Here is a 27,048-nt window from a genome sequence, read left to right on the forward strand (position 1 = left end):
ACCCAGACAGCGCCGTGTCAATCAGGGATTTCACCACAGACGACACCTGGTTCACTTACCATCGAGATCAACGGGATCCTCACGGAGCTCGGACATCACGCTATCAATCATCGACTTGACATTATGTTGAAGAATATGTTGCTGCAATAGTGAAGCAATTGAGTCAATATTTAAGTCAGCAACATTGTTTGCGGGGGAACGATAAAGGGATTTCCTTAGAAACCTTTCATCAAATATTATCCCCAGCCTGAAGCAGATTAGTGAAAAACATAAAATCTGCGTGTCGGAAAGAATGCGCGTGAGGCGCAGAAACCCAGACAAAAAACACAACCTCGGCCTATGAGCCACGTTGCGGGTAAACGTATGAAATATGTATCATAACACCACATAATGTAACAGGAATATTGACGCAAGGGCGTTTATGAGCATCCTTGATCGTCATGAGCGCCTCGGCTAAACACCGGAGGCACACTTTATGACCATCCTGTGGCGGTAGTGTGCACGGCACAATGCACAGGGCTTAAACTGCAACAAACAGAACCACGCCAGTGTTACTAGCAGGAACTGTGAAGCAGCAAACACATAAACACAAGTAAATAGCAAGAATAACCCGCATGGGCGATATTTAAATGCTACAAGCTACAGCCATTTAAATACTAAACATACAATGCAAAGCAGAAAAAAGGCTAGCCAAACCTGCGTGTACATACTAGTGATAGAGTAAAGTTGAGTGATACGAAATGAACACTATCAAAATTACTCAACAACGACTTACCACAATCGCTGAAAAGAAAGAGAATGTAGGCAAGCCTATCCATATAATATGCAAACATAATATATATGAACTCCCTACTACAAGCTACCAAGAACATATAGCAAGGAAACCACGATCGCGCGGTCCGCCATTTTGCCTGCCACATGGCTGGAAAACAGAGAACCCACGGCAAAGTTACAACAAAAGATGAATGAAAATATCAACATATGACGTCCATCTAACGCCCGTGCGTAGAGAAAGGAACCATACATACAGATTGAGCTCTTTTACACTCATCGTATCGGTAGGAGAACAAACTCGAAACGAACACCACGCACGTCTATTCAACAGAACGACAGCATGAAAAGTGAGGTACGAGGTAGACGGCGAGAGTTACCTGCTCTTGGCTGTGTTGGTCCAGTGGGGCCCTGTAGCGGTGGTCTCACAAGACAAAACGAGCTTTTTGTTTTGTAAATATTTTATTAAAAATATAGTTACAACTGTCGTAGGATTTAAAATGGACATTTTAATGCTTATATGTACCCCAAGGAGGACTTCTTCTGAAAAGAATAATTTGTTCTATGAATACTCACTTTGATCAATCTGGACTTGATGTGTTCATCATACATGAACTGGGAGAAGATGAAGAACTTTTTGAGAAGGAACTGGTACGTGAAATTAACCTGGAACAACGACTCACAGTTTGTTATCTCCTTCCTCACAGCCTGCCGAATGTAAGTCAAGCACTGAGGCTATTTACAGCTGGAGCTTTGTTAGTGTAGGCCAAAAGTAATACACGTTCGGTAGTGTTCATGATGCCTACACAACCTGATGAACATGTAACTTACAGTTGTGTTCATGATGCCTGCACAAGCTGATGAACATGTAACTTACAGTAGTGTTCATGATGCCTGCACAAGCTGATGAACATGTAACTTACAGTAGTGTTCATGATGCCTGCACAAGCTGATGAACATGTAACTTACAGTAGTGTTCATGATGCCTGCACAAGCTGATGAACATGTAACTTACATGATGCCTGCACAAGTGTTCATGATGATGCCTGCACAAGCTGATGAACATGTAACTTACAGTAGTGTTCATGATGCCTGCACAAGCTGATGAACATGTAACTTACAGTTGTGTTCATGATGCCTGCACAAGCTGATGAACATGTAACTTACAGTAGTGTTCATGATGCCTGCACAAGCTGATGAACATGTAACTTACAGTAGTGTTCATGAACATGCCTAGTGTTCATGATGCCTGCACAAGCTGATGAACATGTAACTTACAGTAGTGTTCATGATGCCTACACAAGCTGATGAACATGTAACTTACAGTAGTGTTCATGATGCCTACATGATGAACATGTAACTTACAGTTGTGTTCATGATGCCTGCACAAGCTGATGAACATGTAACTTACAGTAGTGTTCATGATGCCTGCACAAGCTGATGAACATGTAACTTACAGTAGTGTTCATGATGCCTGCACAAGCTGATGAACATGTAACTTACAGTTGTGTTCATGATGCCTACACAAGCTGATGAACATGTAACTTACAGTTGTGTTCATGATGCCTACACAAGCTGATGAACATGTAACTTACAGTAGTGTTCATGATGCCTGCACAAGCTGATGAACATGTAACTTACAGTAGTGTTCATGATGCCTACACAAGCTGATGAACATGTAACTTACAGTTGTGTCATGATGCACAAGCTGATGAACATGTAACTTACAGTTGTGTTCATGATGCCTAAAGCTGATGAACATGTAACTTACAGTTGTGTTCATGATGCCTGATGAACATGTAACTTACAGTAGTGTTCATGATGCTGATGATGACATGTAACTTACAGTAGTGTTCATGATGCCTACACAAGCTGATGAACATGTAACTTACAGTTGTGTTCATGATGCCTACACAAGCTGATGAACATGTAACTTACAGTTGTGTTCATGATGCCTACACAAGCTGATGAACATGTAACTTACAGTTGTGTTCATGATGCCTACACAAGCTTCATGATGCCTGATGCCTGCACAAGCTGATGAACATGTAACTTACAGTTGTGTTCATGATGCCTACACAAGCTGATGAACATGTAACTTACAGTTGTGTTCATGATGCCTACACAAGCTGATGAACATGTAACTTACAGTAGTGTTCATGATGCCTACACAAGCTGATGAACATGTAACTTACAGTTGTGTTCATGATGCCTATGCCATGAGTTCGTATAGAGTTGGCTATGTGACGGATGTTGATGGTGTTCAAATGCTTGTTGTTGCTTGTCCTCTCCACAAATATCTGCAGTGATAGGAAAATACAAACGGTAAGATGAATGGCATTTCACTGGTGACTAAACACAATAAATAAGAATGCTACCAGTAGGCATACACTAGGCAAGGTCACATATTGTTGACAGAGGGACTTACACTGAAACTCCACAACGATCTGGGACCTGCTGCAACAGCTGATTGGTTTGCCTATCTGTATATTGAACTTTTCTGATAATGAAAGAACAGATTTGCCATGTCACTACACTAAAACCAAATGGCAAGGTGAAACATGGCTGAAAGGATCAGCTGTAAACAAGGCAGCATAAGCCATTGATCTGTCGAGGTTTGGTGTTAGTTGAGGTGTAAATTGGGGTAGAAGTTGAGTTGTTAATTGGGGTAGAAGTTGAGGTGTAAACTGGGGTAGAGGTTGAGGTGTAAATTGGGGTAGAAGTTGAGATGTAAATTGGGGTAGAAGTTGAGGTGTAAACTGGGGTAGAGGTTGAGGTGTAAATTGGGGTAGAGGTTGAGGTGTACATTGGGGTAGCGGTTGAGGTGTAAAATGGGGTAGAAGTTGAGGTGTCAGTGCAAAGCTGGAGCTACACACCTGGTTGTTGAGGTTGTAGAGGTACTTGGACACAAACACATGGATGTTCCTCATGATTTCCAGCACATCGAGACCCTGAAACATGGACACCAAAACAGAGTACAGAAAACTGCCTGGCAGAAAACAGAAACAGATGCTTCCGAGGCTATAAGTTATGTGAATAGTCAGTAGTGTGTAGTCATACAGGACATGGCAGTGAGAGATGTTTTCTGTGATACATCAGCAAGGAATCGTACTACTTTCCATCCTATACAGGAAGGTGACAGAACATCCTCTCCTACCTGTTCTAGAGTCTGACTGGGGAGGTGAGACTCCATCAGTGACAGGTTGTACTTCTGTTCGGCCATGTTGCGCATCTCGCCGTACGTCTTCCAGTCGTGGAGAGCCACAGTCGTCAAGTTGTAGAAGGTTCGGTTCAGATAGTGCTCCACAGTTGCTGAGGAGGCAAAAATCCGACCAAACATAAGTATTGTGTGTTCCACAAGCAAATAAGACAGCTTGAAATCTAAGTTGATCTTTCTGCAGCTTTATCTCGAAAATCAGGAAGGATTGAGGAGTAACATCCAGGACCAAAGACATGGTTAGCACATCCAATCTTCCACAAAAGAGGAAACATGCAGTATGTTTCATGTACACAAGTAAACATAAGTAAACTCAAGTCAGGACAAACGTAAATTATCCCCATCTCTGTCCAACCTTTGATGTTGATGTCCCTCTCGAAGAAGCGGATGGGTCGAATCTTGAGGAGATGGGACAGATCCTTCATCCCGACCTTGAATGGGTTGCGGTCATCAAGCTGAAGGTGAAGGTGAATCTGCAGCCGGAGGTCAGTCTCGATGGCACGACACAGCGGGTCAATCAGATGCTGGAAAAACATACAACTGATGACTACTTATAGCATAGTGAACTCAAATTACCTAGTGACTTGGTTTGTACATGGAATGGTCTTTGGGAAAGATGAATTATTCAGTTTTCCAATTTGGTTTTGTCTAAAAGCTAAATTAATGTGATAACGTTTCAGTCTTACGTAACACATATGCTCCGTAAAGTTTGCTAAGGTTCACCACAAAGGTAATATATCACAGTGTGTGCATCTGTTGAAATAGTGAAAGACAAGATTGCGTGGAGACACCATTCATGAACATAACTTCCATATATTGTCAGGCACCATGACACACCATTCCATCACATCAATAGTCAGGCACCATGACACACCTCTCCATCACATCTATAGTCAGGCACCATGACACACCTCTCCATCACATCTATAGTCGGGCACCATGACACACCACTCCATCACATCTATAGTCGGGCACCATGACACCATGACACACCACTCCATCACATCTATAGCCAGGCACCATGACACACCACTCCATCACATCTATAGTCAGGCACCATGACACATCACTCCATCACATCTATAGTCCAGGCACCATGACACACCACACCATCCATCATCACATCTATAGTCTGGCACCATGACACACCACTCCATCACATCTATAGTCAGGGACTGTCCTACCTCGTGAACCTGCATTGTCACCTCCTTGTCAAATGCGTCCAACAGGTCTTGAGGAGAGTTGAGATGCCGGACCTTCTGCATCGGCACAACACAGTCCCGCATAGCTCCGAACATGTACTGCAGGAAGTAATACAAGATATTAACAATACACAGAAACCTAAGTGCAGAAGTTGAATTTACTGACAAATAGACATTGTTCCACAAAGAGTAGGAAACTGACGGCTGGATGAGTGAGTGAGTGTGTCGATACTTACATGTATCCGGTGTGTGTCGGTGACGTTGTCACACACGTCTGTGAGGTACAGCGGGAAGATGACACGGTGCCAGTAGATAAAGCTGCAGTCACATGCTCCACGTAACCTGCAACACACAGCAGCAATGACTCTCAACCGAAGTGAATGAGTGAGTGAGTGAATTTAATTTTACGCCACTCAGCAATATTCCAGCTATATGGAGGCCGTCTGTAAATAATCGAGTCTGGACCAGACAATACAGTGATCAACAGCCAGAGCATCGATCTACGCAATTGGGATATGATGACATGTGTCAACCACGTCAGCGAGCCTGACCACCTGATCCCGTTAGTCGCCTCTTACAACAAGCATGGGTTACGGAAGATCAGTCTTCACTCTCAAGTACCAATTTCTGGGACAACATTCATATTTGAATTTGAGAATCAACACATACTGACAGACAGTGTTCTTTCAGTCTTAAGAAGGAAACGTTTCATGTCAGGCTTCTTCCTCTTTGTTCTTATAAAGAACAGTTTGTGTATTTTCAATGATTGCAGCTACTAGTTCATGCTAAAACATGCTGTAGTGGGATGAACTGCTCTCTAGATCAGGGATGAACTGCTCTCTAGATCAGGGACGAACATTACGTCAGCAACTGAATGTGAGCGAGTGTTGTGAAAGTTTCATGACCTATGAGTTGTCTTACTTCTCTCTCAGTTCACTGATGACTTCCAGTTTCCTCATTGTCTCAGACAAACCATTCATCTCGTCTTCCTTGAAGGACTTCTGGAACATTCAAGACATACATCACTTGAAACAGTCAACATACAAACAAACTTAAACAAACATGTAGAGGTTTTCAATTCTTTGAAGAGAGTCGGCCTTGGGGTACATATATGCATTTTCTGTGGCTGAAAATGTCCTGTGACAGTTGTACAATAAAATAAAAATCTTTTACATCTTTTATCTATTATCACCCCCACCCGTGGAGTTACCTCCCTGCTACGCATGCGCAGCCAACCAGGTAAGCACCTAGGCCCGTATCATCATTCCTTCTGCTGAATAAATCAGTGAACAGAATTGCGGGGAGGCGGGCAGCCCTACACCAAGGACGACTCTCTTCAAAGAATTGAAAACCTCTACAGGTTTGTTTAATTCTTTTTCATAGAGATCGTCCTTGGGGTTACATATATGCATAAACACAGACTCCCAAAGACCGGAGGCCAGGGAGGAGGGAATTCTGTCAAAGTACACATCGGCACAACACACACCTGTCACGTGTCCCGGAGCTTCCGCGAGAGGCATGATGGGAGGGTAACCGACAGGGAGGAAAGGTACTGAGAGTCGACCTCGTAGGTTAAGCATAATGAGATCGCACGAAGTGCGAAAGTAAACAACCCCACCCACCTCATGGTCTATTAGAGAGTACCGTAGGGGGGGAAAAACCAACTCACAACCGACCATAATCTCCGGAGAGAATCGAAAGGAGTTAGATCACACAACAGTGGACATATCAATAAAACACAATTGAAAGCAGCGTCAACTAACCAGATAACCAAGACTCACTCGGTCAGGGTGGCAGGACAATGTCCACTGGAGAGAACAGAACGGCCAAAATGCGCACGATCACGTGAATGTGTATCGAGCTGATAGTGCCTGATAAAAGTGCTAGGCCGGCTCCAAATAGCGGCAGAGCATATCTCTTCAATGGGTAGTGCCGATGCAAAAGCTTTTGACGTGGCTACTGCCCTGACCGAGTGAGCCTTCAACCCCTCAGGGGGAGGCTTGCCTTTAGCCTGATAAGCAGCACAAATGACCAAAACAAGCCAGCGAGACAGGGTCTGTTTGCTCGCAGGCACCCCAGCCTTCCCACCACCGTAACAGCAGATGGGTACAGATGGGTACCCGTACGGATCCCATGTGTTTGTTTGATATAGACCTTGAGAGTCCTTCGACATCCTGCTCGGAGTGCTTGATATAGGAGAGGTCCCCGATGTGGAAGGCTGGGTAAGAGTAGGAAGTTCGATAGGAGCTGTCACATGGAAAGCGTGATTGACCTTCGGGCGGTAAGTATCCGGGAGGCGAATACTGACACGATCTGGATGGAACACAGTCAGCACCGGGTCTGCCGACATAGCATGTAAGTCGCTGACCCTACACCCAGATGTTACCGTCACCAGAAATACAGCCTTCCATGTTAACAACTGAATGGAAATAGCCGATAGACGTGAGACCGTAGGACCGGACAGCCAATCTAGCACGATTGACAAATCCCAAGGTGGGCTGGTTCGCCTGACAGCAGGTCGAACCTGATCCGCGCCAGCTAAAAAGCGCTGTACGAGAGGGTGCTGCCCCAGAAGAGCACCATCAACAGGGGTGTGAAAAGTGGAAATAGCGGTGGAGTAGCCACGAATGGTCGAAGCCGCCACGCCTTCTTCCAAACAAGCTTGCAAAAACTCCAATACTCTGACTAAATCCGCAGAAAAGGGATCTGCAATCCCCCTATCTGAACACCAGCGCGCATAGCGGGACCACCTATCCTCATACTGAACGTTTGTCGAATCCCACCTCGTAGCCAGAATTGTGTCTGCAACTGCTGCAGGAATTCCGCTTGCTTCGAGGCTAGACCTGACAGAGGCCAAGCCACCCACTGAATCCTTGGATTGGGGTATGGTGCGCCGTTCTGAGTGAGAATGTCCGTTCGCAAAGGTAATAGAACAGGAGGCTGAGCCAGAAACCTGAGAATTACCTGAAACCAGCTCTGTGACGGCCATAGCGGTGCCAGTAGCACAAGTAGCCGAGCTGGCTGGGTGGACAGCTGGGAGAGGACCTGGGGAATGAGTGGTAGCGGTAGAGCACTTTGCCCGTCCAATCCAGCAGGAAGGCGTCGGAAGCCAACGCCCTCTGGTCCGGTATTCGAGAGCAGAACACGGGTATCTGATTCGTCCCACCGGACGCAAACAGATCCACATGGAACGATCCGTACAACTGGGAGATAACTCAGAATATCTGCCGGTCGAGCATCCACCCGTGCGGGGCCAGGATCCGTCGAGAGAGAGCGTCTGCTCGCACGTCCTCCAGCCCCTGGAGATAAACAGGAAGCACCTGACAGTCGCACTGGTCGCACCAGAGGAGAAACTCCCATGTCTCCCGAAGGAGCGCTAGGGACACCGTGCCGCCTTGCTTCAGGATGTACGTCATGGCCGTACGGTTGTCCAACTGAAGACGAACCACCTGGCCCTGAACATGCTCCCGGAAGCGCTCGAAAACCAACCGCACAGCTCTCAGTTCCAAGACGTTGATGTGAAGGCGGGCTTCGGCTTCAGACCAGAGTCCGGACACTGACAGACTGCCCAGAATACACACCCCAGCCCGTGAGGGACGCATCGGTTTGAACTGTAAGAGCTGGCGTCGGGATTTCCAAAGGGATCCCCTTGGAGAGATTCCAGACATTGGTCCTCCACTGAAGGTGAGGAGACAACCACCCGGGTACTGTGAGACTCTCCTCCAGATCCTCCGAGTGAGCCCACAGACTCGCCAAAGCTTGCTGTATAGGGCGCATCCTCAACCGCGCCCGCCACACTACAGAGATAGTCGCCGCCATATAGCCCAGTACACGGAGCCAAGTCCGCGCTGGTGCCTGGGGCTGGGGGAGGAACGAAGACACCATCTCCCGTACTCTGGTGACCCGGTCGGGCGACAAGGAGACAAGATCCTTGTGAGTTTGGAACCGCGCCCCGAGAAAAACCAAGTCCTTGGTTTGTACCAGGTCGGATTTCTTGAGGTTGATGATCCACCCCAGTCGAACTAGAATGTCTATCACCGTGTGAGTAGAATCTACGCTCGCTGGCTGAGTTAGCGCGCTGAGCAACCAGTCGTCGAGGTAAGGGTAACAACGCCTTCCTTGCGATCGAGCGAGGGTAGCTGGCACTGACATGAGCTTGGTGAAAATCCTAGGGGCAGTGGATATGCCGAAGGGGAGCACCGTGAATTGGTAATTCATCCAGTCGTAAGAGAACCGGAGGTACTGCTTGAACGATGGATGAATGGGCACATGTAGATACGCATCCTTTAGATCGATCGACGTAAGCCAATGGCCAGGCTGAACAGAGGAGATCACTGAGCGAAGTGTCTCCATCTTGACGGAACCCGCCGTCTTTCTTCGGAACGAGGAAGTACGTGGAATAAAATCCGGCCTGTTCCTCGCCCGGTGGTATGCGCTCTATTGCGGACTTGTCCAGCAAAGCCTGAACTTCGTCGAGCAGTATACCCACCCTGACCTGACATGACGGCACCGGAGTGCGACGTATGCCGGTGAATTCTGGCGGGCCTCGCTTCCACAGTGGTAGATGGCCGACACTGACGGTGGAAAGCACCCAAGTGTTGCTGGTAGCCTTCTCCCACTCTGGTAGGAATAGAGAGAGGCGGCCCCCCACTGGGACGTGTGGTAAGAGAGTGTGAGTGGTCCCGAGTAGATGATATGACTGGGACGGACCAACGGCGACAGCCTGTTGGGTTAACGGGGAGGTCGGGGCTCCAACAAGGCCTTAGAATCCTTGAAGGAGGTAGCTGCAGCAGCAGCCTCCCGCATGACCTGCTGAGCCCCAGGAAACAACATCGCTCCCAGACGGAACTGAAGGTCCAGCAAGGTCTGCTGTGTAGCTGCCGAGTAGCGAGACGTAGACAGCCACAGCTTGGCGCATCCCCATTACTGCGCACATCACCGTAGAAGCCGCTGACCGCAAGGAGTCGCGCGCTAGGTGGGCCTGAACTTCGGATAACTGGCGTAGAAGAACAACATGCGGGGACACGTCCCCAGCGTTCCCCTCAGCCTCCAGGGCCGACCTCTGAATTGAGGAAAGGTAGGCCTCGTGGATCACCACCCGCACCTGCTGCATGGCATTCCGACAGACCTCCTCGTAGGTCCGGTAAGCCTGCTGCAGGGGGGCGCCCCCAAGGGCAAACGGTGGCACTAAACGCCCTTGCTTGGCAGCTGGGGCTGTACCAAAGGAGGCCAAGCCTCCCCCCAGGGCGACCGAAGTAAACACACACATCGTCGACCACCGGTACAAAGAACAGTGATTCGTCCCCAAGCTGGTACCTCTTGACAAGGTTGGGCAAGTCGAACCGGAGGCGTGTCCCAACCAGGAGGGGATCCACCACGTCCTGCACCAGGGACGGCAAGATGCGGAGCAGTGTCTGTAAGGGTCCCCTGCTCAGAGTGGGCGAGGAACTCCTGCCGGAGACCTCCAGCCGACTCATGAACAAGGGACTTCACTGAGTCCATGTGCTGCTGAAAAAGTTGCGTTATTAACGACATGTCAAACCCACTGTGTGATGGAGGAGGCGCCTTAGGCAACTTAGCTTTTTGGCCGGTTTTAGCCTTTTTCGCTTTAGACGGGGGGACCTCCTGGGACAGTTCCCCTCCCGCCTCTCTCAATTCTCTATAAAAGAGAAAATCCGTGGCCCTCCGTTTCTGGGCCCGGGGGGAGAAGCCCATGCACAGCTCGCAAACGTCAGGATTATGGCCGACTTTTTCAAGACAACATAAGCACTTGTCGAGCTGGTCAGCTCGGGGGATGCTCTGCCCACAGACAGAACATCCAGTAAACGCCTGAAAGCAAACACGCAAGCATGTAGCTAACAGCGGAGCCAGCAGCATAAATATACACGTACAAAACATTGAAAATTACGTGAATGCGACCACGGGAAGAAATACTTGGTTAAGAACGCAATATGACAACCACGTGGCACGCTAAACTTCCCGCCATGGAAAAGCAACACGTGCGTAAACCACGGGAAAGCTAGCATAAAAATTTAATACAAAATCAAAATAACCGACTGCAAAAGTCTTATAAACTGTTCCGTCAAGGACAAATAAAGACCATACATACAGGTTGGGAGGTCTCAGACATTATTCTCTTTATCGTTGAAGACAAGATATTCAGCTTTGGCAACTCGACACGTCTGTTCAGTGGAGTGACAGCAGAAGGAATGATGATACGGGCCTAGGTGCTTACCTGGTTGGCTGTGCATGCGTAGCAGGGAGGTAACCCCACGTGGTGGGGGCCGTATGATAGATAAAAAAGATTTTATTTATTGTACAATATTTTTATTAAAACATTGATACAACTGTCACAGGACATTTTCAGCCGCAGAAAATGCATATATGTACCCCAAGGACGATCTCTATGAAAAAGAACAAAGAAGTACCAACATCTGTACTTGACTGAGAAAGTGGAATCTCAAATTCAGGGTGATCCAAACTCTCAGAGTATAACACACTTGTAACATATGCTATCTCAGGAAAGAACAGATTCTTGTAATTTCTTGGGTTGAGTCCCATCTGGGATTCTAATCCACACCCTCAGAGTCAGGCGCCTAATCGCCAGCACACTAATTCAGCTGCCTAGCCCGCTCAGCTACAGCGACTGCCACAAAAATGAAACTAGACAACTGGTAGTCTAGACTGCGGACTTTGTGTACCCCTCTGATAAGCGAAAATTGGCACGGCTCTCATGGCCGAAAGCTATGATTACAAAATACCATTTAGAAAGTGGTCTAATGTAACATGTTATATTTGGGATTAAACTTTCTTAGTAAAGTACAGATTCTAGTACTTTTCTTGGGTTGAGTCCTATCAGGGATTCAAACTCACACCCTCAGAGTCAGGCACCTAAAAAGTACTAGAATCTGTACTTTACTAAGAAAGTGTAATCCCAAATATACCATGTTACATTTGATCACTTTCTAAATGGCATTGTGTAAATTATATAACACACATTTGAAAATACACAATGCCATATGGAAAGTGTGGAAGCCGCGGTGGCTGAGCGGTCTAGGCGTCTGACTTTGTGTGCTGGCGATTAGGCGCCTGACTCTGAGGGTGTGGATTAGAATCCCAGATGGGACTCAACCCAACAAAAGTACTAGAATCTGTACTATACTAAGAAAGTGTAATCCCAAATATAACATATGTTATATAACACACTTGCTCACACACAGTAACCATCTTGTACTAGTGTCAACTCTATGACCGGCTGGGGACCCATCCACTATCCACAGTAACTATCTCATCCTAGTGTCAACTCTATGACCGGCTGGGGACTCATCCACTATCCACAGTAACTATCTTGTCCTAGTGTCAACTCTATGACTGGCTGGGGACCCATCCACTACCCATAGTAACCATCTTGTCCTAGTGTCAACTCTATGACCATCTTGTCCTGGGGACCCATCCACTACCCATAGTAACCATCTTGTCCTAGTGTCAACTCTATGACCGGCTGGGGACCCATTCACTATCCACAGTAACCATCTTGTCCTAGTGTCAACTCTATTACTGGCTGGGGACCCATCCACTATCCACAGTAACCATCTTGTCCTAGTGTCAACTCTATGACTGGCTGTGGACCCATCCACTATCCACAGTAACCATCTCATCCTAGTGTCAACTCCATGACCGGCTGGGGACCCATCCACTATCCACAGTAACTATCTTGTCCTAGTGTCAACTCTATGACCGGCTGGGGACCCATCCACTATCCACAGTAACCATCTTGTCCTAGTGTCAACTCTATTACTGGCTGGGGACCCATCCACTATCCATAGTAACCATCTTGTCCTAGTGTCAACTCTATGACTAGCTGTGGACACATCCACTATCCACAGTAACCATCTCATCCTAGTGTCAACTCCATGACCGGCTGGGGACCCATCCACTATCCACAGTAACTATCTTGTCCTAGTGTCAACTCTATGACTGGCTGGGGACCCATCCACTATCCACAGTAACCATCTTGTCCTAGTGTCAACTCTATGACTGGCTGGGGACCCATCCACTATCCATAGTAACCATCTTGTCCTAGTGTCAACTCTATGACTGGCTGGGGACCCATCCACTATCCATAGTAACCATCTTGTCCTAGTGTCAACTCTATGACCGGCTGGGGACCCATTCACTATCCACAGTAACCATCTTGTCCTAGTGTCAACTCTATTACTGGCTGGGGACCCATCCACTATCCACAGTAACCATCTTGTCCTAGTGTCAACTCTATGACTGGCTGGGGACCCATCCACTATCCACAGTAACCATCTTGTCCTAGTGTCAACTCTATGACCGGCTGGGGACTTGTCATCCACTATCCACAGTAACTCCATCTTCTTGTCCTAGTGTCAACTCTATGACCGGCTGGGGACCCATCCACTATCCACAGTAACCATCTTGTCCTAGTGTCAACTCTATGACCGGCTGGGGACCCATCCACTATCCACAGTAACCATCTTGTCCTAGTGTCAACTCTATGACCGGCTGGGGACCCATCCACTATCCACAGTAACCATCTTGTCCTAGTGTCAACTCTATGACCGGCTGGGGACCCATCCACTATCCACAGTAACCATCTTGTCCTAGTGTCAACTCTATGACTGTCTGGGGACCCATCCACTATCCTCCACAGTAACCATCTTGTCCTAGTGTCAACTCTATGACCGGCTGGGGACCCATCCACTATCCACAGTGAGAGTATCCACCAGGAATCACACTCGGACATCAACACATACATACACAGACAATGATGTGTAACAGAAAACAATACCACTAGCATTTCACTTTCCTGAACCAACCAGTGTCAGGTTAATGCCAAAACTGCCTCATTTTGACATTAAATTTCATCTGTAACATATTGTCAATCCTACTACAGTACAGACTGCTGAAAACAGCAACAATATTGTTATTCTGTTGAGGTCTAACAGAGTGGAGGAACTTGCTGCCCACTCACCATCTTGGTACCAACAGCAAGGGCCAGTTTCGCAATCAGTCTTCTTTCTTTGGTACCTTAGAAAATGACAAGGCTTCTGTTATCAGTAAATAAAAGCAGTTACAACATTAGTTATTATTACAGATTAAAAGGCTACAAAGTATGTTTTACTTGTAAAAAAACAAGAGGTGTCTTGGTTTTTTAGAGAGCAAGACAGCTCCTAACTATATTTCTTAGTAGTAAATGATATGTTTTAGAAACAAATGGAATTTCACAACAGACTTAATTGAATATACCTATGACTTCAGATTCAAGTTCCATTGATATGAAGAAACATTAATTGAGGTCACCATAGTGTAGACTTCAAGGGGCATGGTCATAATCCCTAAAATAATACAGGGTTGGAACAGCAACAATAGTCATGGAGACACTGTCACAAAATCCATGATAATTTATGAGACTCAGAAGCAGAATTCTGTGGCGGAATTAACCACCGGGCAGCTGAGACAACATGTACCTGGTCCGTTGAGAGCTGACTCAGCCAATACAAGAGCTGACAGGACGTCCAGGCGCCGCTCACTGTAACGCTTGTCAGACGTGATCCTTTTCTGGAAGGAGGGGACAATCACTTATTACCCAAGATAACTGAATAAGTTGGGTTTAATGCTGCTTGGAAAGGTATGTAGTCATCACACAATTAAACCTGACATGGCTAAGGTTTAAATACAACCTGAACAAAGATCCCTGAGACCACTGTGCTGAAAATCACTTGCTCATATTTTGACTCTGACAAAGGAAAAGTTCACATCATTAACATAATGTTACCTCAGTCATAAGAATGTAATTTTCTGACTAAAATTGATATCTTATACTTATCCTGACTCATGCTAATGATGCTTGTCTCCTTCCTCTTGCGAATGATAGTGGAACACTTGAAATCCCTTGAAGTTCCCTTCTAAAAAAGTGGACGTAAAATCACTCACCCTCGAGTAGTCTCCCTTTCCTCCTTTTTGGCCCCCTTTTTTGTCACATGACCAGCCAAGTTTGTCACTCTCTCCGTATGTATGCCTGACACCCGGATTTACAGGGAAATCCAGAGTGCCATAAGAGGGGAGGTTGGGAGGGCTAACCTCATGAGACAGGATAAGTATAAAATATCAATTTTAGTCAGAAAATTACATATTTTTCCTTATCCTGACTCATGCTAATTATGCTTGCAGAATCCGTCGGAAACGGTGGTGGGTCAGGCCACGTTCTGGATTCACTAGTTGTTGACTTACGTCCTGTATTACCCCCCATGGGAACTTATGATTCTGTTCTTTCAACTTCTCTCTGATGAGTCTGGGGGAACCACAACTTATCAGATTTCTTCCGAAACTTCTCCTGACATTTTCGTGTGGATTTTAGATACTTATATTCCATTAGTTATCTATTGCAACTCCATCTCTTGATGCGCGCATCAAGTGGAGATGCGACCCTTCTTCATGTACGAGTATGTCCTATACAAGTACAGGGTCTATCACTCATGCTAGTCTGTCCTAGACGTGTGCATGCACTTATAGCTATTGCTCTCCAGAGCGTTGGTTTTCACAAGTCAAGTGATAAATGGGGTGAGATGTACTCAGCGCCTTTGTGGAACCGTTAGTTGTTGTGCTATAACAAGTGTCCCAAACTGGTGAATGCCTGAGATGTCTTCGGTGGCAATGTCTCTGAGGTAGTGGTTGGCAAACACTGTGTTCGATCTCCAAAAGCAGCCCTCCATTATAGTTGTAATCGAGCAGTTTCCATGCAAAGCAAGCGTTGACGCCAGGGCTCTGACTTAGTGTGGGTTGGAGGCTCGTGGAGGCTCAAGTCCTGCTGCTTTATAGGCTCTTAGTATAACAGCTCTCATCCAGATCGATTGTTGTCCGTGAGACTTCTGTGGGCGTCTCACTGGATAAGGGGATGAATAGGCGCTTGAATTTTCATCTCCTTGTTTTAGTTCTCTGTAGGTAGACTTCACGTGCTCTGATAGGGCATAAGGATAGATTCTGCGTATCCTGTGTCCCAAGGACTGTAGATAGTGCTGGAATGTGGAACTGTCTGTCAGGCTGACCGGACAGCTGGTTCTTGGCGATAAAATCCCATCTCAGTCCAAGATGTACGATGTCACGATGTCTTGATTCAAATCGTGTTTGTTCAAAGTCCAGAGCATGTATTTCTGACATCCGTGCAGCTGTTGCTAGGGCGATCAGGAACAGCGTTTTCTGAGTTAGTAGTTCAAAGGATGTCCGTTCTAGAGGCTCGTAGGCATCACTGGTGAGATGTTCTAGAAATATGTTGAGATCCCAGGCAGGAGCCTTTTGTTGGTCTTCCAACTTGAAGGAGCGTAGTAGTGCCAGAATCTCTGGTACTTTGGTAAGCTTGATACCTGTTTTCATGGTGATAACTGTACTGAGGGCAGCCAAGTAAGTTGAGAGTGTTGAACCTTTTAAGTGTCTCGTATTTCGTAGATGACATAAGTTTTCCGCCACTTGGGAATGTGTTGCTTTCACTGCTGTAAAGCCTTTCCTCTTTGCACACTGTTCAAATCTCTGCCACTTGTCGTCGTACAAGTTGCGAGCTGATCTGCGTAGAGCTAGTGTAACTGCTTTCGCTGCTCTGGAGGAGTACCCTCTGGTCTTCAGGCAAGCTTTAATACGCTCCACGCGCGTAGCTGGAACAGTGTCGGGTTCCCAGTAAAACACCACTGTGGAGTTGTCCGTGTGTACCATGAGTCGTGCGTTCTTTAGTACGCTGGACCAATGTTGCTAAGTGTTGATACTGCTTTCATCTCCAACAGATTGATGTGTGACTTCTGATCCTGACTCGGCCACTTCCCTGCTGCCACTTCGTTGTTGAAGTGCGCACCCCATCCTTGTAGGAAGGCATCCACATAGAGATGAGTGTTGCAAACCGGCTCTGTCTAAAAGGTTCCTCCGCAAACATCCGACTTCTGAGTCCACCATAGGAGATATGGTTTCAGGCTGTCCGGTAGTATTAACGGATCTAGACTGTCTAGGTGGGCATTCACAAATACTTGTAGTGGGCGCGCAACTGTAGTCTCCCTCTGCAAGTCATGTCTTGAGCTGAGTTGAGTAGACCGAGCATGCTTTGCCAAGCATGTAGTGTCAACGGAGAGAGCAATGCTTGAGATATCATCTGTTGTATCTCGATCCAAAGATCCTCTGGAACGACTATGTGATTTACTGGTGTGATGAGTCGAATTCCTAGAAATTTTTACAAACCTGGAGAGGTTATGAATTCTTTGAAGAAAAGTCCTCCTTGGGGTACATATAAGCATTAAAATGTCCATTTTAAAAGCCTACGACAGTTGTAACAATATTTCAATACGGGCAGCCGTACCCCAAGGAGGACTTTTCTTCAAAGAATTCATAACCTCTCCAGGTTTGTAAAATTCTTTTTCAGAAGAAGTCCTCCTTGGGGTACATATAAGCATAAGACAGACTCCCAACGATGTTGAGTCGGGAGCGGTATTCTGTCTGCCTAACATACCCCCTAGTTCAGTCGAAGGCACAGCCTAAGCCGCGACAGAGAGAGAAAATACACTCACCTAGTCACCTGACCGCTGATGTCAATCAGGCGGGGGCGTGGCAAGGCGGGGGAAAAGGAGCCTAGCCGATAGGCTATTGGTGGAATTTAGAAAGACTGACGCAAGTCCCACCCCCCAACCATCAAAATGGGAGGGAAAGTATGGGCGAGTCCAATATATATCCCTCAGCAACCCAAACCAGCGTGGTGCAGGGATGAACACAGTGACTGTAGCGAGTGATAATCGCTACATACGGTAAAAACCACCACCAAAGTGATACCACCACCGATAAAAATTGAGGAATTTATTAACACCTACACCATGAGAAAAGCAAACGTGATTTCTAAGGCTCATTCGGTTAGAGAATCACGACACTGTCCACTGGTGAGAACTGTCTGGCCAAACCGAGCACGCTCCCGTGAATGTTTGTCCAGCTGATAGTGGCGGATGAACGTACTCGGTCGGCTCCAGATAGCCGCTGAGCAGATCTCCTCAATGGGCAGTGCCGCGGCGTATGCTTTTGATGTCGCCACTGCCCTAACCGAATGAGCCTTTAAACCCTGAGGGATGGTTAATCCTTTGTAAGAGTAACTCGAACAAATGGCAGAGACAAGCCACCTAGAAATGGTCTGCTTGTTCGCCGGAAGACCAGCCTTGCCACCGCCATAACAACAGAACAGCTGCTTATCTTTCCTGATAGCCGCCGTTAAGTTTGATATAAGCCTTGAGAGTCTAACGGACATCTAAGGCGTGAGCACGCCCGAAGAGAGGTACCGGACGATGGAGGCTGAGTGAAAGCTGGCAGTTCGATAGGCCGTTATATGAAAGCCTGCGACCTTAGGACGGTAGGAGTCTGGCAACCGAATACTGACTCTGTCTTTGTGAAAGACAGTCAGAGCAGGATCCGCTGACATCGCATGGATATCACCTACCGCCTGCCAGGCGTTACCGCCACAAGAAAGGCAGCCTTCCAACTTAACAGCTGGAGTGAAAGAGACGACAGATCGTGAAAGAGAGGACCGGACATCCAATCAAGAACGATTGACAAGTCCCACGGGGGACTAATCCGCCGGACAGTCGGAAGGATTCTGTCCACGCCTGCTAAAAAGCGCTGTACTAGAGGGTGCTGCCCCAAGAGAGCACCGTCGGCAGGGATATGGAAGGCAGAGATTGCCGTGGAGTAGCCCCGGATAGTAGACGCGGCTAAACCGGCTTCTAACCGAGACTGCAAGAACTCCAGCACTTCAATTACAGTTGAAGAAAAGGGATCAAGAATCCCTCTGCCGACACACCAGCGCATAACAGGCCCATCTATCCTCATACTGAACGTTTGTCGAATCCCTCCGCGAAGCCAGAATTGTGTCTGCAACTGGTGCAGGAATTCCTCTCGCGTGGAGGCGATTCCGGACAGAGGCCAGGCCACCCACTGAATCCTGGGATTCGGGTGCGGCGCTCCGTTCTGGGATAGTAAGTCCGGTCGAAAGGGTAATAGTACAGGAGGCTGAGCCAGAAACCTGAGTAGTACCGGAAACCAGCTTTGAGCCGACCAAAGGGGTGCAAGGAGCACAAGAAGTCGAGCTGGTTGGGTGGCAAGCTGCAAGAGGACTTTGGGAATCAGGGGTAGTGGCGGGAACGCCCACAGAACCCTGTCCGTCCAATCGAGCTGGAAAGCGTCTTGGGCGATGGCTCTCGGATCCGGTATCCGAGAGCAAAACACCGGAATCTGGTTCGTCCCCCCAGATGCAAACAGATCCACCTGGAGCGACCGAACAACTGGGAGATAGCCCGAATATCCCCGATGGAGCATCCACTGCGTGTGGGGCCAGGATACGACGAGAGAGTGCATCTGCTCGAGCGTTGTCCGCCCAGGGAGATAAACAGGCATTACCCGTATGTCGAACTGGTGGCACCAGAGCAGAAACTGCCATGCCTCCTGCAGAAGAGGGGAAACCGTGCCGCCCTGCTTCAGGATGTAGGTCATTGCCGTCTGGTTGTCCATCTCGAGGCGGACCACCGCGACCTTGAACCTGCTCGAAGTCGTTTGAACACCAACCTGACTGCTCTCAATTCTAGCACATTGATGTGCAGTTGCGCCTCGCTCTGTGACCACAGGCCTGAGACCGACAGGGCACCCAGCACGCCCCCCCACCCTGTGAGGGAAGCGTCCGTCTGAATTGAGAGATCTGGCGATGGGATGTCCAAAGGGAGCCCCCTGGATAAATTCCCTGCCAGTGTCCACCACCGTAAATGAGGAATTAGCCACCCTGGAGTGTGGAGAATCAACTCGTAACCCTGGGTGTGGACCCACATTCGAGCTAGAGCCTGCTGAATGGGTCGCATCCTCAACCGCGCTCGCCAAACGATGTCCACCGTTGCCGCCATGTTGCCTAGCAACTGGAGCCAAGTCCCGAGCTGAGGCCCTGGGGAACTCGAGAAATTGTAACACAACTCTCTGGACTTTGGTGACGCGGTCCGGAGACAGGGAGACTATCCCTCGCGCTGTCTCGAATCTCGCTCCCAAGAACACCAGATCCTGGGTGGGAACCAGTTCTGATTTCTTGAGGTTGATAATCCAGCCCAACTTGGTGAGAATACTCATCACAGAAAGTGTCGCAACTCGACTCAAGTGAGTGGCAAGCGCACGAAGGAGCCAATCGTCTAGGTACGGGTGACAGCACCTGCCCTGTGACCTGGCTACCTGAGCTGGAATTAGCATGAGTTTGGTGAACACCCGTGGCGCTGTGGAGATGCCGAAGGGGAGTACCCGAAACTGATAGCACCTCCCGTCGAAGGAAAACCTTAGGTATTTCCTGAACTCGGGGTGCATAGGGACATGGAAGTACGCGTCTTTGAGGTCGATTGACGTGAGCCAATCTCCCTTCTCCACAGACGAAATCACCGAACGCAGTGTTTCCATCTTGAAGGACGGTACCTCTAACATGTCGTTCAGACCTTTGAGGTTTAGAATAGGTCTGAACCCTCCGTCCTTTTTGGTGACAAGGAAATAAGTTGAGTAAAAACCCAACATTTCTTGTCCCACAGGAACCACCTCTATGGCTGCCTTGTCCAGCAACGACTGGACCTCGGCACGGAGCACTTCCGCCTTCTCTAGGGCAGCCGGCACTGGAGTGCAACGGATCCCGGAGAAGGGGGGTGGGTCTCGCTTCCACTGTGGCATGTGGCCTTCCCTGAGTGTGGACAGGACCCAGGGATTGGACGTGACTTTTTCCCATTCCGACAGGAAGAGGGAAAGTCGACCACCCACAGGGATATGTGGCATGAGACATTGAATACCTGACTTCGGCAGTACTCCGACTGCTTGGTCTGGTACCAACAAGGGCTCCGGAGGAATTATAGCTGGGAAGCCGGGGCTGACTTCCCCTTCCTCTGAAAAGGCTGGTGGGGCGCCGTGGCCTTGCCCTTGCCCCTGCCTCTGCCCTTACCCCTCCGCGACTGCAAGGGCTGAGCCCATTTAACAGATTCCTTCGCCGCGGCAGAAGGATATGCGGAGGAGACAACCGGGGGCCGCGAGCGAGACATGTGAGGCTGTTCCAGCAAGGGCTTAGAGTCCTTGAAGGTTGAGACAGCCTCCGCGGCCTCCCGGACTACTGTAGCTGCCCCCGGAACAGGGTAGAACCCATCCCGGAATGGCAGCGCCAGCAGAGCCTGTTATGTGGCAGGCGAATACCTGCGCCACGAAAGCCCACAGGCGACGGGAGGCCCATCACCGCCCGACATCATTTGGCAAGCCGGCGACCTGATAGAATCGCTACCAGATGTGACTGTACCTCCGTTAATTGCTTAGCCAAGGTGGAGGGAGACGAATCTTCCTCCACCCCACCCAAATCCAGTAGTTGCCTCTGCAACACCGAGATGTAGGCGGAATGGATCGTCACTTTGAGGCATTGAACCGCATTGCGGTATTGCTCTTCAAAGGATCGATAGGCGGATTTAAGCGCTGTAGCGTTAGTCGTGAATGGCGGAAGCCGGTGACCTTGCTTGGCTGAAGCCATAGAATTACCTGACGAACCCCCCAGGGCGACGGATGCGTAAACACAATCGTCAACCACTGGGGGATTGTAAAGGCAAGCCTCCCCCATGAGGTACCGACGGTCAAGTTCTGGCAAATCGAACCTGGACCTGGTACCACAGAGGAGGGGGTTGATTACCTCAGACAAGACTGAGGGTAATATACGCAGCCTTGTGTCCCCCACCTTGGTGGGAGCAAAAGCCTCCCCTGGCAGGCGTAAACTCCTGAGGGTCGGGTGCGCCAGTACTGACCACTACCTGGAGCAGGACAGAGGCAATACGCTCCCGTACCTGCCTCAGGGACGCACCGAGCGAAACCAAAGGCGTACCCAACTCCTCCCGACCCTCATCCTCCTCCATAGCCTCCTCGAATCGATCCTCAATGAGTGAGGTCTCTGTAACCAGAGAGAGCTCTGAGGGATCATCCGAGGGGTCTACAGAGAGGGACAAAGGCTCGAGCAGAGCCGGGTTGCCCGGCACACCTGACCCAAGACTCGACACTGAGTCGCGGTGGCGTGACGAGGAAGAGCCCGTGCTGGGATTCCTCAATGGTAGACAAAATGATCCCGACACCGAATGGCCCGGCCAAGCCGGCGCAAGCGGTGGGACCAAATGCGCGAAGTAGCGGCAACTACAGGGGCTGAGCCTGCCAACCCGGCACTAACTACTGGACCAGACCCAGAGCCAAGGCTCGGGCCGGTAGTAGTTACTACAGCGGAGGGGTGGCCAGCAACCGAGACGAGACTCGGAGCCGACGCACCCCCGACAGAAACCCCCACACCAGAGCCTAAGCTAAGGTTGGGAGCACTGCCCGCCATAGACCCGGAACACACACCCGTACCTGGCCGGACGCCAATCTCCCGACGGAGGCCAGCCATCGCGTCGGCCACTAGAGTGTGGACCGAATCCATCTGCTTCTGCAATATATCAGAAAGTAAATCAATTGTTAGCTGGTTAGAAACAGGGACAGGAGGGGGGGAAGGTGCCTGTGATGTTGAGGGGATGGCAGGTGAAGGAGCCGGAGGCCCCGCACCCTTCGCCCGTTTAGGAGCAGCATCCCCCAAAAGAGAGGAAGCCGAAGCCTTCTTTTTCTTTGCTTTTTTATCTTTGTCTTTAGGAGGCTCCTGACCCCAAATGTCCCCCCCCGCCTGAAGTAAGGACGTGTAGAACATGTAATCAGCACGTCTGGACTTGATGGTGCGGGGGGAGAAAGCCTGACACATAGAACAACCTTGTTGCGTCATGGGCTTCCTCCGGCTAAACAACGTAAGCAAACCAGGTGGCGATCCTGAGGCGACAAACTGCCGCTACAGGTGACACACCCCTTGGGCTGCAAAAAACAGAACCACGCTATGACAATAGCAAGGACTGTACGATATATATAATATAATATGCACACAACAAAACAGAACAAAATACAACGCCGGGCGATATTTTAACTGTTACAGCAAAGCTATTAAATACTAGCACCAAGCCATAATAGCGAAGGGTAATTGCGTACATAGGTGACAAAGAGCAACATGTGTGAGCGACACGTAAACGCGTCACGAAAACACTCAAGCAAAACTTACCTAAAGCCTGGAAAAAAGAGGAATTTAGGCAAGCATAATCTACAAAATGAAATATCAGCCCCTTTACGACCCGACTATAAGGCTTTTTCTAAAGCCAGGAGAAGGAAAGCAAACGGGACCCCGCGGTCCGCCATCTTGCCTGCCACGTGGCTGGAGACAGCTTAACAGCGCCCGGTAAGTTACAACAAATCATGAATGAAAAAGTCATACAAAGATTCCAGCTAGCCCGAAAAAAAGTAGGAACCATACATACAGGATTTGACTCTATCTCACTCATCGGCTCTCTTATTAAGTAGCTTCTTGGACCATGCAATCGACCTACACAGCCGACGACAGCATGAAAAGTGAGGTACGAGGTACACAGCCAGAGTTACCTGCTCTTGGCTGTAGGGGGCCCTCTACGGGGCCCTGTAAGGGTGGTCTCACCACACATAACGAGTTTTTTGTTTGGTAAAATATTTTATTGAAATATTGTTACAACTGTCGTAGGCTTTTAAAATGGACATTTTAATGCTTATATGTACCCCAAGGAGGACTTCTTCTGAAAAAGAATGCAGATCTTGTTTCAACTCCAGTTCCGACTTGAGGAGATTTACTAGCCATCCTAGTTGAGTGAGCAGCCTGATGGTGAAGTCTAGTTGCAGTCTGAGTTGACTGGGATCTTGATGAGCTTGAATCCCGTCGTCCAGGTAGAAAGCACTGCGTAGACCTCGACGATGTAGATATGTGACGATGGGCATGGTCACTCGAGTAAACAACCAGGGAGCCGACGATATTCCGAACGGTAGAACCTTCCACTGGAAGTGATGTCCGTTGAAAAGGAATCTTAGGTATTTCCTTGAGTCTGGATGTATCGGAATGTGGAGGTACGCATCTTGTAAATCTATGCTGGTGAGGTAGTCTGCTGGACGAACGAGATGTCGGAGCTGAGGAAGATGTATCATCTTGAATTTTGCTGGTCTGCGTAGATACTCCCGGTTGAACTTCCTCATGTTGTAGAAGAGCCGAAATTTCTCCTTGGAATTCTTCTTCGGTATCAGGAAAATTGGGGAGTAGAACCCGGGCGTGATGAGATCTTGATCTATCTCTTCTACTGCCTATTTGTCGAGTAGGGTCTTGATAGCGTCGTCCAGTTTCTCTATCTGGTCGGCTGCATAGCTGAAGGCCATCGGGTTGCTTGTGAGCGGCGGCTTGGCTTCCAACTGTATCTTGTACTAAAAGCGGCGTAAAACTAAACTCAGTCAGTCAGTATCTTGTACCCTCTGCAAAGTATCTGGGACACGTAGTCGTCTTGTAGGATTTGCCAATTTTCCCAGTATCGTTGAAGACGTCCACCCACTGTCGAAGGTTGTACAGGAACGGCTGGGGATGGAAGACTCCAGTCGTTCCTAACCTGGCCTTCAGCTCTTGATTCCTCTTGCAACCCTAGGTGCTCGGCCTCTTCTGGGGATACCTCTAGGAGCTCCGGTTGGGCGACGAAAGGAGCCTCTTCCTCCTTTCATGCTGGAATACTTCTTTTCTCTGGCTCTCTGTACTCCTGCAAACTTGGATTTGTTGGAGTAGCGTTGGGATGTCTGACGAATCGCATTAGCCAAGGTGTCGATGGATTTAATCATCATAACCTCCCTTGAGTCGTGAGAGACTTCTCTGGCGACTTCTTCAATTTCTCCTCCGAAGATGTAAGATGCTGACCATGGGGCTCTGTATAAGGACTTGGTGAAGCGTTCACTCCAAGTGCATGCTGACAATAACCCTTGTCTTTTCAGGAGAGTCAGGCCATGTGGATGCAAGGTGCTCTGACATAAACTGCATTAGTAGAGCGGAGTATATCATCCGGTCTTCTTTGGCAGAGGAGTTCTTGAACTTCGAGATGAGTGTTTAGTTGATAGCCCTCGATCTGGCTAATCCGAAGAAGGTACGTCTTGTGGTTGTATCCAGCTGCGCTAACTTCTTATCCTCAATCTTGTAAGTTCTCTGACGGGAGTCGGTGATAATCTTGTAGTCATCATCAACCTCTGGAGCCTTCAGGAAGGGTTCTATCCTTTGTAGAGGGAGTTTCCTGGCGTTGAACGTCGGGATGTGCTGATTCTGAGACTTGGTGGCTTTATCAAAATCTGCGCTGATGTTGTCTGGTACTTGAGAGATTGGGTCGATCGGTGGAAAGGTGAGCTTGTCGAAATCATCGTTGGACATCTTGTAGGTAAACGCCTCAACTGTGTCCTTACAAGGTGATGTTAAGTCCAAGCCATTGGCGATCCAGGAGTTAACTTCCGTATCGGAGAATATGCCTTCACCTTCATCCTCTGATTTGGACATCTCTCGCTCTATGGATCCACGACGACTTGAGTCTCTAGGGGATGATCTGTATGATGAGCTTCGCGCAGGCGAGCGATCCCGATGCGATCGTGTACCCTTTCTGGAGTCTTGAGAGGATTCTCTAGGTCTTCATTAAGGTGGGTTTCTGGATGTAGCTTCCCCTCTGTAGGAATGGGCGTCAGAGTCCAATGGAGATGAATACTCATATCTGCGACGTCTGTGGGGTTCAGGAGAACGCCATGATTTCTTCCTGCTTGGAGACTTCTTAGCAGCAATCTCTGGAGCATCTACGGCTGAACTGACGTTGGTAGCAGTGTCCAGACTTCAGATGGGGAAGATCGTTGTGTCAGTGAGCCTTCGCGCAGGCTTCCCTCTTCATCCGGATGCGGTGGAGAGACTGTAGAACCTTCACGCAGGCTAGTAGTCGTTGTAGAGGTCTTCGTAGCAGCCTTCTCCTGAGCGGAGCGACGTTCCATCATCGACATTATCTGGTCTGTAAACTGTTGCATGAACAGTCCCGGGTTGAAGTTCTGCGTTGTCTGAAGAGACTGCTGCATGGATGATGCATCTGATACTGAAGAGACGTCATCTAAGGCTTGCTGCACTTGTGAAGAGTTGACGCTGCTGCTATCTCTGGTACCCGATGTCTGCATTGATAGAAGGTCTTCTGTCAATGAATGCGCTGATACCAATGCCGATGTAGCTGTAGAAGCAGGCTTTGTCTTCTTACTGACGATGGAGACTTCAGGTATGAGGATGGGTGGATCATCATAAACGTCTGCTTCTTCCCGAGGAACAATTTCGGCTTAGAAAGACCTCGTCTTCTGCGTAGAGCTGAGCATAGACTTCGCTGAAGTCTTCATGGTAGTAGTCTTCAATCATCTGTGACGAGGTCAGCTCAGTAGACGATGAATGTCTGCAGCAGTGGTTAACACACAGTTATCAGCACAATCACTCGATTTAGACATGAATACCTTTGTACCCAGTCCTTAGCACGTCTATGGATGGAAAAAAGGTAATTAGTAAATTCACCAGAGGTAAAATTTACACAAAACACACAAAAGAACATGAAATAGTGTAATTAGCACATAATAAATGAGGGTCAGCCGCAGACACTCGGTACCTACAACGAATACAGGTTTTCATCAAATGTAAACACAATGAAAACACATGTCAAACAACGGAAAATTAGATCAAATTTCAAACCGTAATGTAGAATATATTCCTAAAAAACGTATACAGCAATAATTTTGATGCAAGGTCCGAAAATATAAAAGGATATGTGCCGTATAGGGACCAAGGTTCTCTCACAACCGTCCTCAAGGGCGAAGAAGTAGAGAGTGACAAACATGGCTGGTTATGTGAGGTGAGGTGAGGTGAAATTGGGTTTATCG

At 48.4% G+C, this 27,048-nt stretch overlaps 1 protein-coding gene across 6 annotated transcripts in view; it reads right to left on the reverse strand.

Annotated features, from left to right (window-relative positions):
• The window catches only part of LOC124288376 (WASH complex subunit 4-like), a 70,188-nt gene that overhangs the window by 24,351 nt on the left and 18,789 nt on the right, over window positions 1-27,048 (reverse strand). For all 6 annotated transcript variants that reach the window (XM_046724888.1, XM_046724890.1, XM_046724889.1 and 3 more), the window contains 10 exons: window positions 14,685-14,775; window positions 14,189-14,244; window positions 6,112-6,191; window positions 5,427-5,532; window positions 5,173-5,289; window positions 4,344-4,512; window positions 3,929-4,083; window positions 3,648-3,722; window positions 2,967-3,071; window positions 1,348-1,437 (listed from right to left, as the gene is read on the reverse strand). In XM_046724888.1, the coding sequence (XP_046580844.1) occupies window positions 1,348-1,437; window positions 2,967-3,071; window positions 3,648-3,722; window positions 3,929-4,083; window positions 4,344-4,512; window positions 5,173-5,289; window positions 5,427-5,532; window positions 6,112-6,191; window positions 14,189-14,244; window positions 14,685-14,775 (1,044 nt within the window). The remainder of the gene's footprint in view (window positions 1-1,347; window positions 1,438-2,966; window positions 3,072-3,647; window positions 3,723-3,928; window positions 4,084-4,343; window positions 4,513-5,172; window positions 5,290-5,426; window positions 5,533-6,111; window positions 6,192-14,188; window positions 14,245-14,684; window positions 14,776-27,048) is intronic.

Source organism: Haliotis rubra, unplaced genomic scaffold (genome assembly GCF_003918875.1).
Source record: "Haliotis rubra isolate DU_JTF1 unplaced genomic scaffold, ASM391887v1 Scf416, whole genome shotgun sequence".
NCBI lineage: Eukaryota > Metazoa > Mollusca > Gastropoda > Lepetellida > Haliotidae > Haliotis > Haliotis rubra.